Source organism: Balaenoptera acutorostrata, chromosome 6 (genome assembly GCF_949987535.1).
Source record: "Balaenoptera acutorostrata chromosome 6, mBalAcu1.1, whole genome shotgun sequence".
Taxonomy (NCBI): domain Eukaryota; kingdom Metazoa; phylum Chordata; class Mammalia; order Artiodactyla; family Balaenopteridae; genus Balaenoptera; species Balaenoptera acutorostrata.
Window position 1 is genome coordinate 118,556,975 of NC_080069.1, and position 12,845 is coordinate 118,569,819.

The 12,845-nt window shown below is 52.1% G+C and overlaps 1 protein-coding gene across 3 annotated transcripts in view; it reads left to right on the forward strand.

The window, feature by feature from the left end:
- NUP188 (nucleoporin 188) overlaps window positions 1-12,845 on the forward strand; it is a 40,435-nt gene that overhangs the window by 26,880 nt on the left and 710 nt on the right. For 2 of the 3 annotated variants that reach the window (XM_057548196.1, XM_057548197.1), the window contains 21 exons: window positions 7-135; window positions 443-582; window positions 1,812-1,918; window positions 2,946-3,152; window positions 3,272-3,441; window positions 3,954-4,023; window positions 4,430-4,497; window positions 4,929-5,124; window positions 7,122-7,199; window positions 7,517-7,602; window positions 7,845-7,990; window positions 8,209-8,390; window positions 9,478-9,678; window positions 9,828-9,920; window positions 10,284-10,442; window positions 10,791-10,928; window positions 11,557-11,631; window positions 11,719-11,943; window positions 12,071-12,202; window positions 12,446-12,519; window positions 12,656-12,785. In XM_057548196.1, the coding sequence (XP_057404179.1) occupies window positions 7-135; window positions 443-582; window positions 1,812-1,918; window positions 2,946-3,152; window positions 3,272-3,441; window positions 3,954-4,023; window positions 4,430-4,497; window positions 4,929-5,124; window positions 7,122-7,199; window positions 7,517-7,602; window positions 7,845-7,990; window positions 8,209-8,390; window positions 9,478-9,678; window positions 9,828-9,920; window positions 10,284-10,442; window positions 10,791-10,928; window positions 11,557-11,631; window positions 11,719-11,943; window positions 12,071-12,202; window positions 12,446-12,519; window positions 12,656-12,785 (2,806 nt within the window). The remainder of the gene's footprint in view (window positions 1-6; window positions 136-442; window positions 583-1,811; window positions 1,919-2,945; window positions 3,153-3,271; window positions 3,442-3,953; window positions 4,024-4,429; window positions 4,498-4,928; window positions 5,125-7,121; window positions 7,200-7,516; window positions 7,603-7,844; window positions 7,991-8,208; window positions 8,391-9,477; window positions 9,679-9,827; window positions 9,921-10,283; window positions 10,443-10,790; window positions 10,929-11,556; window positions 11,632-11,718; window positions 11,944-12,070; window positions 12,203-12,445; window positions 12,520-12,655; window positions 12,786-12,845) is intronic. The other variant, XM_057548198.1, reaches the window with a different exon arrangement.

The window sequence follows — 12,845 nt, forward strand, 5'->3', positions numbered from 1 at the left end:
TTCCAGTCATACCCCGAGTCTGCAGTCTCTCTGCATCTGCAGCCTGGCCTATACAGAAGCAGGACAGACTGTGATCAATATCATGGGCATCGGCGTGGACACCATCGACATGGTGATGGCTGCTCAGCCCCGCAGGTAGGCCTCCCTTGCCACCTTCCACCGTTTATCTTTATTGTGCCTGCATGTTGTAAGAACTTCAGCATAAGAAAGACAACCTTGTTCTTCCTAGGGCATAGCCTTTGTATAACCTAGTGGCTGCTCTGTAGACTGGCACATAGCAAAGGGAGTTGATTGCTCCTCCTCTCTCCTAGTTTGGACTGGGGCCTCTAAAAGAAGCTGTTGAACTCTGGGATTATTGTTGGAATCTAATTCATGAGAGCACATATATTGCGAATGAAGTCATGTTGTCTGAATCAACTTTGGTTTCCATTTGGCACCCTAGTGATGGGGCAGAGGGCCAAGGGCAGGGCCAGCTGCTGATCAAGACGGTGAAACTGGCATTCTCTGTCACCAACAATGTTATTCGGCTGAAACCTCCTTCTAATGTGGTGTCCCCCCTGGAACAGGCTCTCACACAACATGGTATGTAATTTTCTTCCACTCAGCAGCATTTCTGCCCATAAGTACATACTTCAGGCTGTGTTTTTAGAGGTCAACAATATTTTCTGATGAACTCTTTGAGGAAATTTGGGGATGATCACCAGTTCCCATCTTGGACTTAGAAATAAGAAGACTGTATCATACTTCATCTCTGCCTCCTATTGATGACAGAATAATAGTAAAGAACACATGTTCAAGTTAGACTTTCTAGGTTCAAATTCTGACTTCACCAGCTTTGACCTTGGGCACATAATTAAACAACTCTGCCTCAGATTTCTCATCTATGAAGTGGGGATAATAGCAGTATCTACCTTATGAGATTATAATGAAGATTAAATTACTACTTGTAAAACCTGGTACCTGTTTAGTATTGACTGTTATTACTCATTGACCTTAAACTACTCATTTAATCTCTTTGGGACCCAGTTTCCTCATTTTCAAGTAGATGTTTGGGTAATGTCTACGACCTTTTTCGAGCTGTATCTTTTGGGATTTTTAGCATTTCAGTGCCATGCTTTAATGTGATGGCACTTTAATGTGATGTGGTTAGGTTTTCCTAACCTATTTGTTAAAAGGCTGTTTTCTTAAAAACGTATCTTTTTCTGCTCTTTTTTTTTTTTTTTTTTTTTGATTTATTTAATCTATTATTTTTTTTATTTTTGGCTGCGTTGGGTCTTCGTTGCTGTGCGCGGGCTTTCTCTCTGTGTGGCGAGTGGGGGCTCCTCTTCGTTGCGGTGCGCGGGCTTCTCACTGAGGTGGCTTCTCTTGTTGCAGAGCACCGGCTCTAGGTGCGTGGGCTTCAGTAGTTGTGGCTTGCGGGCTTCAGTAGTTGTGGCTCACAGACTCTAGAGCGCAGGCTCAGTAGTTGTGACACACGGGCTTAGTTGCTCCACGACATGTAGGATCTTCCTGGACCAGGGCTCGAACACGTGTCCCCTGCATTGGCAGGCAGATTCTTAACCACTGCGCCACCAGGGAAGTCCCTCTTTTTCTGCTCTTAATGAATTGGATTGAGCTGTTTACCCCCAATCCTGCCTGTCCCCTTGGCTACTGAAAAACGAGAATGATACAGCCACCTAGATTTGCTCTGGCCCTCCAAGTACTTGAGAGTAAATTCCCTCACATATATGAGCCTTTTTGAACAGAAGGCTCTCTTAAGAGCTTGAATCAGGCATGCTTTGGTGTCTAAACTGTTTCCTGTACTTCTTCAGGTGCCCATGGGAACAACCTTATTGCTGTTCTTGCCAAATACATCTACCACAAACACGACCCTGCTTTGCCACGTCTTGCCATCCAGCTACTGAAACGTCTGGCCACGGTAGGATCCCACCTAACGAGTCAAAGCCCCAGAAAACTGACTTTGTGCTTGAGACCACTCTTGCTTTCTCCCAAGAGAAGAAGCTAACTTGGACTTTTAAAGTGATGTAGCCATAAAGACACACACACACGCACGCAAATTGTGTCTTATGAGAGTTTTTTTTTTCCCTGTTTATAAAAGACATACAAATTCTTTTAAAAATGTTTATTTAAATGTTACAGATAAATGTAACATAGAAAGTTAAGGTAGCCTATGATCTCCTCATTCCAAGAATTCCTATGAGCAGGTTGGTACGCATTGCTCCAGATTTCTTTTTATCTGTGCTTATATATTAAGGGATGTTTGGTGTGAGCTTTTGTTCTTTCCAAAAGTAGAATTCCACGATACATACTGTTTTGTGTCTAGCTTTCTTCACTTAACACGATATCCTGCAGTCTTGCCGTGTGGGCACATTTGGAGCTACTTCATTCTCTAATGCTTGCCCGGCATGCCATAGAATGGATGCATCCTAATTTATTTGGGCTATTTTTTGTCTTAGTGTTAAACAGTGCTGTAGTGAACATTCTTATCCATAGAACTCTGTAAACTTTTGTTTACAGTTCCTAAGAATTAGATAGATATCAATGGACATTTTAATTTTTATTAGAAATTTTGAAATTACCCTCCAAAAAGGATTGTAACAGTTTATGCTCCTAAAACCCAAGTCTTGTATCCTTGCCACAGTGGCTTCATCAGTTTTTTAATCTTTGCTAATCTAATAGACAAATCAATATCTTTTTTTTAACTTTGTATTTATTTAACCATGAGAGAGGTTATGCATCTTTTTATGTTGATTACTATTTCTTCTGGGAGTCATTGGGCATCTTTTGCTGTAGTTTGGAATGATGTCTCTTTTGACCCAGAGCTATCCATCTGAATGTTTCCCTTTCTGGCATTTTCCGAGAGTTGTTCAGCACCTTTCTTCAGGAGTCTGTTGAGGTTTCTCTGGAGGTAGAGCTCTAAGCCTGTGTGTCCCGGTCTCCCCCAGGTGGCCCCAATGTCAGTATACGCCTGCCTGGGCAATGATGCGGCTGCCATCCGTGATGCCTTCCTGACCCGACTGCAGAGCAAGATTGAGGACATGCGCATCAAAGTCATGATTCTGGAATTCCTCACAGTTGCCGTAGAGACGCAGCCAGGCCTCATTGAACTGTTTCTGAATCTGGAGGTGAAGGATGGCAGTGATGGCTCCAAGGTGAGCCTGCACCCGGGATGAAGCTGGGAGACAGCTCCCTGGGAGGTGGGTGCTGGACTCTGTGGGTCCAGTTGATGGCAGAAGCTGTGGGGCTGAACTCTCGCCTGCCCCTCTTGCAGGAATTCAGCCTTGGGGTGTGGAGCTGTCTCCATGTGGTGCTGGAGCTGATTGATTCCCAGCAGCAGGATCGCTACTGGTGCCCACCACTGCTGCACCGTGCAGCCATTGCCTTTCTGCATGCCCTGTGGCAGGACCGTCGGGACAGTGCCATGCTGGTCCTCAGAACCAAGTGAGTCTGTCTCCAGGAGTTACTTAACCTCCAGAGCTCATGTCCTTGTCTGTAAGATGGGGTAACAATCGTTCTGAGAGATTTGTTGTGACAGGTCCCTGGGCACATGCATAAAAGTGCTTAGTGCCTGGGTCAGTGTGTGGGAGTTTATTCTCTTTTTAAAGCTGCCACCAGCAGGCGTAACCTTTACTCTGATGTGTTTACCTTAGAGTTTCCACCTTTTGCATTTCTGCCTTTTGCCAACCCCCCAAAACCATCGTTCGTGAGAAACGGTAGATTCAGATGAGAGTGGCTCACTCAAGCCATTGGACTGAGTGGAGCACGCTCTTCTCTTGGAGCCTGTTTTGTCCGTGGAACCCTTGATGTGTATGTAGGAGCAAGCGGCCCACGCAGCAGATGTTAGGGTTGTGGGAGCAATAAAATGTGGAGAAGTAACCACCAAGGGGAGGTGGAGAGAGGAGAAGGGACCGGGTAAGAGAACATGTGATTGCCAACATGTATTTTCTTTTTAGACCCAAGTTCTGGGAGAATTTAACCAGTCCACTATTTGGAACCCTTTCTCCTCCCTCAGAAACATCCGAGGTGAGCAGTGGTGGAGGGAGGGACGGTGACTGAAAGTCCCTGGGAGTCAAGGCTGGGCTGTGAGACTGAGCTGTGGAAAGTGACTCCTCCCCTAATTAAACAACCAGAATGTTTTCTTCACTAGAAACTTCTCTCTCAGAGAAGTGTTTGCCTCCTCTCCCTTTGCTGTCTTGCTCTGGGAAGGAGAGTGGCATGCCCTGCTCTGTGTTGCTGGCTCTGTGGTCTCCACTCACTTGGAGACACTGTGGACCTGACGCTTCTGCTCTTGCAAGTTAGATGCCCACTCACATTCGACAGGGAATGTGCTTTCTCGTTTTCTAGTGTCGGGTCCCCGCTCTGTTCCCTTGTGGGAGGGCGGGGCACCAGGGGAGAGGTTCTCATGATTCTCTGCTCTCCCCCTCCACAGCCCAGCATCCTGGAAACCTGTGCCCTAATCATGAAGATAATTTGCTTGGAGATATACTATGTAGTTAAGTGAGTCCTTTCCCCTTTTGAGATTTTAATTAGAGGTTTGTGGCGGGGGGACCATGGTAGTCTACGGCTGAGGGCACGGCTTTATGAGCCAAGGCAGAGGAGAGAGCTAGTTTGGAGCCATTTATGGAGGGCCACTGGTCTGTGTCCCTGGCCAGTCCATTGATGGCATTTATGATTGTCGGAAAGAGTTATTGTGAAGCCAACTCCATGTGCTCGGGATTTTATGGAGGAGGAATCCTAGAAAAGGCCTCAGCCTAACCCATTATATTGAGCAAGAAGTGTGAGCCCCACACATCGGAGCTGATCGGGAGCTGTCTGCTTTTAAGCCCATGTGAGGTGGTTTTCTCTGCCTCAGGAACAGTCTGTGCCCATCACGTTCCCATCTGCTTTTAAAACCTAACTGTAGGTTTTGTTTTTTCTCGACACCATAGGGGCTCATTAGACCAATCTTTAAAAGATACACTCGAGAAATTTTCCAGTGAGAAACGCTTTGCCTACTGGTCAGGGTATGTCAAGTCCTTGGCAGTTCACACGGCTGACACAGAGGGCAGCAGCTGCACCTCCCTGGTAGAGTATCAGATGCTGGTCTCCGCCTGGAGGATGTTTCTCATCATCGCCACCAGTCACGTAAGAACCTCCTGGGGTGCGGTTTTCACTTTGGTATCCTAGCAACGATATGCTGGGATGCCTAGCAGATATAGCCCCTTGGGATAAAGAATGAATCAGGGTTTTTCTCTGAGAGCTAAAATGTAACAGGTTCTGTGCCAAATATGGGGTGTTTGAGGGCTTTGGGGCAAACAAGAGACCCTTAAAGAAAGTGCAGAGCAGTCATTTTAAATCCCTTCAGACATTCATAAAACCCTCCTGTAGCCACCTTTGTGGCCCTGGATAGGTCCAGGGGCTCCCTTCGTTCATCCACCTCTTGTGCACGTGGATAGTTGGCCTTCTCACGCTGTGTGCCCTGTGGACGCTAGGTACATATTTGTTGACTAGTCAGCAGGTAGCTGCAACGACTGCAGCAGCACCCTCTCTAGGGAACAGTTGGTTTTCATTGGTTCTAGAAACGGCATTTCCTGGTCTTCTTAGAAAAAGAACAGAGACCGTTGTGTCTGCAACGTGTGTCTACAGAGCATTGGTTTTTAGAGAGAGAGTTAACGTTTGGGAAGAATTTTCGTTTTTCCTTGGCTTGTGTGTGTGTGTGTGTGTGTGTGTGTGCGCGCGCGCGCGCGCGCGCGCACACACACTTTGACAACACCATGCTGTGGAGTAAGGACTTGATATTGACCTATTTTGCCTTAGGGAATCCAGATTACTATCTTGATTTCATTACTAACTTCAGCTTAATAGATGCCCTTTGTTCCAGGCACACTCTTACATCTTCCATGACTTGTTCCCTATTGCCAGACTGCCCACAGCCTTGGAGCTTGGCTGTGACAGAGTGGTTTTGGACCCCTGAGACTACAGACACAACAAAAGGCTCAACCATCTTGGGGGAATGATTGATTCCCCAGGCAGTAATTTGTGTGTCACCTGCCTTTTAGGTCCTACCTGGGCAGCAGTTCTTGAATTGCAGCTCTGAAAATCCCACCATCCTCTTTTCCCCTAGGGAACCTATCTGGTTTAGTCCAGGACATTGATCATTCATTCATTTAATGGATAGTAATGGAATGCTTACTGTGTGCCAGGCGCTGGGATGCAGCAGTGAATAAGGCAAATATGGTCTTTGATCTCATGGAAGGTGGCCCATGAGAGAGGCAAATTGTGAACAAAGAAATATAGTTTGGGATTGTGGTAGTTCACTAGGAAGGAAATAACCAAGATGCTGTGGTAGGGCTTCCCTGGTGGTGCAGTGGTTAAGAATCCACCTGCCAATGCAGGGGACACAGGTTCGAGCCCTGGTCTGGGAAGATCCCACATGCTGCGGAGCAACTAAGGCCATGTGCCATAACTACTGAGACTGTGCTCTAGAGCCCGCAAGCCACAACTACTGAGCCCACATGCCACAACTACTAAAGCCCATGCGCCTAGAGTCCGTGCACCTAGAGCCCATGCTCCGCATCAAGAGAAGCCACCTCAATGAGAAGCCCGCACACCGCAACAAAGAGTAGCCCCCGCTCACCGCAACTAGAGAAAGACCCCACAGAGCAACGAAGACCCAATGCAGCCAAAAAAAAAAAATATATATATATATATATAAAAAAAAAAAGATGCTATGATAGCGACTGCTAAAGGAGGATAGGAGTGGTCGGGAGGCCCTCTCTGAGGAAGTGCTGTCCACACTGAGGCCTGAGTGTGTGAGAAACCTTCCAGAGGGTGCTCTAGGCAGTCAGAGTCACAGATGCAGGGGTCCAGAAGTGGGAAGAGCTCGGCCTATTCACGGAGGAGAAAGGAGGCCTGTAGGGCTGGAGTCGAGTGAGCAGAACGGGGATGATGCCAAAATCAGGCGGACCAGATCCTAAGGGGCTCCCAGGCCTTGTAGAGGAGTTTGTGTTTCTAGATGGGTTCCACTGGGAAGCCTTGAAGGCTTGGTTCTGACCATGGCTAAGGTAGACAAACAGCAGGGCCCTCAAGCCCCATTTTAATCAGGGAAATTTTCCTGACGTTTTTTTCCTGTTCCTTTGCAGGCGGAGATAATGCACCTGACCGACTCTGCAGTGCGTCGCCAGCTCTTTCTTGACGTGCTCGATGGGACCAAGGCGTTAGTAAGTGTGTCTGGGAGATTTCCCATTCCTCCCAGGGAGAAGGTCTCCGAGGTCAAATAGCTGCTCACAAGCCTGCAGCCGCAAGAGTGGTCAGGTCAAAGGGCTCAAGTGGCCTGGGAGGCCCGAGGCTGCAGTGGGAGGCAGAGGCCTGCTGCCGCCGTGCCAACCCCTGGCCTCTTCCCCGTGACCCACCCCTGTGAGCTGGCTGCTGGGAAAGAAAGGCCTGAGGCCGAAGGTGCCTGTGGATGGAGCTCACATCTTCCCGCCTCATCAGCTCATAGGAAGCCTGATGTTAACTGTGTGCCGTCTCCCCTCAGCTCCTAGTCCCCGCCTCCGTGAACTGCCTCCGCCTGGGCTCCATGATGTGCACGCTGCTGCTTATTCTTCTCCGGCAGTGGAAGAGGTGAGCCCTGTGCCAGGAGGGGCGGCCTGTCCCATCCTCTTTACTGCCGCTTGCCTTACCCTTCCCGAAGGGGAGGAAGTGGGTGTGAAATGGGCTGGCCTCCCCTCGTGGGGAGTGGGACTCAGGCAGACGCCTGACGTGAGGCTCACTGCTCCGCGGGCATCCTGAGGGGGCGCAGGGCAGTGTGTGGCCTTTCTCTGAGGTGTGTTCTCCCCGCCCTCTCCTCTCCATGTTGCTTCTAGTGAGTTAGGTTCTGTGGATGAAATCCTCAGACCCTTGACGGAGATCCTGGAGGGAGTGTTGCAGGCAGACCAGCAACTCATGGAGAAGACCAAGGCCAAGGTGTTCTCAGCGTTTATCACGGTGCTGCAGATGAAGGAGATGAGAGGTGAGGGGCAGAGAGGAGCCAGTGGAGCGGTCTCCCGGCCCCTGTGCCAGCCAGCCTGGACAGGGCTTCCTCCACTTCAGAGCCAGACGTTTCTCCTGTGAGGCTTGAGTTTTTGGTCTCGGAACTCTTTATCTTCAGGAAAACTCTTTTTCTCCTCCCCTCCCGTGGGACAGATGCCTTGGTGAGCATGACAGCATCCCCTCCCATCTGCTTTGCAGTGAGTGACATCCCCCAGTACTCCCAGCTGGTGCTGAACGTCTGTGAGACCCTCCAAGAAGAGGTGATTGCACTCTTCGACCAGACCCGCCACAGTCTGGCATCAGGCAGTGCCACAGAGGACAAGGACAGCATGGAAACTGACGACTGCTCCCGGCCCCGGCACAAGGACCAGCGGGATGGGGTGAGGGGGCACCCTGTCTGTCCTTCCCACACGCATCCACAGATATGAACTGCTGCCTTCTCTGTGCCAGGCCCCGAGGGTGATTAGTGACCAAGACAGCCACAGCCTGATGGGGAAAGTTAATAAATCAGACTGTGCAGAGATGTGTCAGAATTCCATTGTGGCAAGTCCTGTAGGGGTGAAACAGGGAGAATGTGCAGCATGGAGTTCTCACATCATCTAGGGATTCAGAGAGAAAGCGCCCTTTCAGCAGTGACTTAAAGAACTGGTAGAGCCGCGCAGGCCACGGGAGCAGGGGAGCTTCAGGCAGTGAGGACAGCGTGTAGTGAGCTGTGGGTAACAGTCATCTGGTGTGAGCCAAGATGAAGTGAGGCCTGGAGAGCTGGGGGCTAGATGACCAGCAGCCTTGTCAGGATCTTTGGTCTGGGTCCTAAGTGAAATAGGAAACGATTTAAGGATTTTAAGCAAGGGAGAGAAAAGATGAGATTTGTACTTTAGAAAGCGTGCTGGATGTAGTACAGAACAATATTTCAAACTGTGGGTCAGGACCTATAAATGGGTCTTGAGCTCATTTGGTTACAACCAGCATTTTTTAAATGAAGTAGGATAAAACGTAAACGAAAATATCAATGTGCTTTGCAGGAGGTAAGGGTAGGTTTAATGCAAACACGTAAGTATGCCTATACTGGAGCGCAGTGTAAAACGTATTATTTGGGTGGCTTGTGGTCAACAGTAAGTGTGAAAAGCCACTGGGATGAAGAATGGAGTAGCGAGGATCCAGAGAGAGTGAAGGGCCATTTAGTAGGCGACTGCAATAGTGCAGCTAGAGGGGAGGCCACTTTGACTCCACGCAGCAGCGGGCGCGGGTGGCGGAATTGGGAAGGTGCGCTGACACGGCTTGATGGCAGTTTGGGGTCGGCGGGGAGGGCAGAGTCAGAGCTGCGGGACACGGGCGCTGGAGTCCTGTCTCAGCCGGCTCACTCGGAGGCGGGGCTGACCGGGGGAGGTCCGTCCTCTTCCTCCCCTTCCTCCTCCCCCTGCACTGCCTCCTTCCCTTTCACCCATCTTTGCCCCTGGGCCCCAGCAGGTGTGTGTCCTGGGCCTGCATCTGGCCAAGGAGCTGTGTGAGGTGGACGAGGATGGCGACTCGTGGCTGCAGGTGACCCGCAGGCTCCCCCTCCTGCCGACCCTCTTCACCACCCTGGAGGTGAGCCTTCGCGTGAAGCAGAACCTGCATTTCACCGAGGCCGCGCTGCACCTGCTCCTCACCCTGGCTCGCACCCAGCAGGTAGGCGGCAAGCCCGAGGGAGCCTCTTTGTTTGTGCTGGGTGGGTTCTGACGCTGCCTGTGAGTCTCCCAGCCCAAGACCTCCACCTGCCCTTGGGTGGGGCGGCTGCAGTGACAGTTTCCATCTCATTCTGCATCTTTCCCTCCCAGGGGGCCACAGCAGTGGCTGGAGCCGGCATCACCCAGAGCATTTGTTTGCCCCTCCTGAGTGTGTACCAGCTCAGCACCAATGGGACAGTGCAGGTGAGTGCCAGTGGCCTGCTACTGCCTCCCCAGCCCCCCTTGGGGCTTTCACTTGCCCCGGAAGTTGCTTTCTTCAGTGGCCTAGTTCATGCACTGATGGTGCAGAATCCTCCCCGCCCCCAACACCAACCTCTAGCAAGAGAAGCTCACACAGCTAGTTAGTGCCGGACGCGGGTCTAGAACCTAGGATTCTTGTAACTGCTGGCTTCGGACCGCGTCTGGCCCTGCTGGTGCCCATTCCAGGAGCTTTTCTACTCGGACCAGCCGGGCTGCCTTAGCTGCTGGGCTGCGAGGAGGCCCTGCTCTACCTGTCAGCTGGGTTCCTCGGCGCTGTCGTGATCCTGTCTGCTGTTTGTGTCTCAGACGCCCGGCACCTCTCGGAAGTCCCTGGATGCCCCGTCTTGGCCGGGTGTCTACCGCCTGTCCATGTCCCTGATGGAGCGGCTCCTCAAAACCCTTCGCTACAACTTCCTGACCGAGGCCCTGGACTTCGTGGGGGTTCACCAGGAGCGGGCCTTACAGGTGAGGGGCTGCTGGCATCTTTGGGGTCGGGGCTTGGGGTTCAAGGACATCTGGGCTGTTCGGGGCTGAGGCTTGGCAGTTGAGCGGTGCCAGTGCTCCCGCATCTGAGATGCCGTAAGGACTGTTGGCTGACAGGCCGAGCAGCGTGGCTGCCCTGCTGAGGGAGGGGAACTGTCTGGGATCCGCTCAGACAGAAACCGCTTAGTCAGAAACCGCTTCGTCCCGCCACCTGTTAACGCTGCCACCTCAGCATATGTGGGCCGAGGACCTCTCCTCCCCGCGGGAGGGCGGGAGCGGTTGTGGCAGGTCCCTGAGTCACCCCATCCTTCCCCGTGTCCCCCCTCCCAGTGCCTCAATGCGGTGAGGACGGTGCAGAGTCTGGCGTGCCTGGAGGAGGCGGACCACACCGTGGGCTTCCTCCTGCAGCTCTCCAGCTTCAGGAAGGAGTGGCACTTCCACCTGCCTCAGCTTATGCGGGACGTCCAGGTGGGGCCTCAGACCTGCTTCTTGAAGGGTCTGGGGAAATGCTCGGAGGGGATGGGGCGGGGAGTGAATTGCAGGCCTGTTGCTGGAATGTGAGCTTTTTCTTTAGGTAGCACAGGGTTTGGTTTCAAACTGAATTTTCCCGCCACAGGATAGGGCAGCCTCATAGGTTGAGAACCTGGGCTCTGTGGGATCGACCTTGGTTCCCATCACTTAGAACAGGACTTGGGAGCCAGCCGAAGAGGGGGGCAGGGAAAGAACACAGGCTCTGGAGTCGGACAGGCCTGTCATTTGCTGGTTGTGTGAACTTGGCGAAGTTACTTCACCTCTCTCTAAGCCTTTTTCTTCTTCTGTAAGATGGGAAAATTATCCCCATCTTACTTATTTACTTAGGACCTCATACTGTGCCTGGCATCTAGCTGGGTCCCAGGGAAACCGTCCAGGCATCTGTTGACCCACAGTTTGCAGTTGAGTGTGCTTGGTGGCTGTGAGATTTTGATCTAGAGAATGTAGGGAGGGGCTCAGGGGGCCGGAGAAGTGCGTTGTTACCATAGAGACCTGCATGGTCGGTCTAGTTGGTTGGGCTGCTGCCTCGAGGCTCCCCCTCACCGCTCCCCTGGGTTTGCTGCAGGTAAACCTGGGCTACCTGTGCCAGGCCTGTACCTCCCTCCTGCACAGCCGCAAGATGCTGCAGCACTACCTGCAGGTAACTGAGTCTTTGTCCACCGCGGCTGCCTGGACCGCCTCACCCCTGGCTTCCGTGGGCTCCAGCCATCTCTTGTCTCCCCCCCAGAACAAAAACGGGGAGGGCATCCCCTCGGCTGTCGCCCCCCGAGCTCAGCGGCCACCCACAGCTGCCCCCTCCTGCTCCTCCTCCAAGCAGCCCACTCCTGACACAGAGGCCTCGGAGCAGCGGGCCTTGCACACCGTCCAGTACGGGCTCCTCAAGATCCTCAGCAGGACCCTGGCGGCCCTGCGCCACTTCACCCCCGACGTGTGCCAGATCCTGCTGGATCAGGTACCAGCCACACTGTGCCACCAGCCTCCAGTGGAGCCGTGAAGGCTCTGCCGTGCCCTGCTCTGCACCAAGAGCTGCCTGGGTCCTGTGGGGCCCTATATCGCTCTCATCTTGCCTTGCCTTGCAGTCCCTGGACCTCGCTGAATACGACTTCCTGTTTGCCCTGAGCTTCACCACTCCCACCTTTGACTCTGAAGTGGCCCCCTCTTTTGGGACCCTTCTGGCCACAGTGAACGTGGCCCTAAACATGCTTGGAGAGGTAAGTTGGCCCCTCAACCCAAGTCTTCCCAGTTTTCCTAACTGTGACCTTGGGCACGTTTATCTAGCTAGCCTTCCCTTCATAAAGTTGAGTGTGATAGAGCCGACCTGTAAGAATTAGTGTGAGACTTAAATGAATAACTGATAAAATAGCTTAGCATAGGCTCTGCAAAATGGAAGCTCTCAGTGAGTTGGAGCTGTTACTGTTACCTTATTTTTTTAACCCCCGTTTCTTTTTCTCCAGCTGGACAAGAAAAAGGAGCCTCTTACCCAGGCAGTGGGGCTCAGCACACAAGCGGAAGGGACCAGAACACTGAAGTAAGAAAGCCCTCCTTCTGGGATTTGGTTTGGGGTTGGGGCAGTCTTGGGCTGGCTCTCCTCTTGGCTCAGTGGCCCACCGCACATTGCCGGCTTGGCCCTCTCTGCAGCAGCGCCCAAACCTGCCCTTCTCCAGGTCCCTCCTGATGTTTACCATGGAGAACTGCTTCTACCTGCTCATCTCCCAGGCAACGCGTTACCTTAGGGACCCGGCTGTGCACCCCCGGGACAAGCAGCGGATGAAGCAGGAGCTCAGCTCAGAGTTGGTAGGATGGGTAGGGGGCCCTGCCTGGTGGGGCGGGGCCACTGGGGAGCGGCCCCAGGAG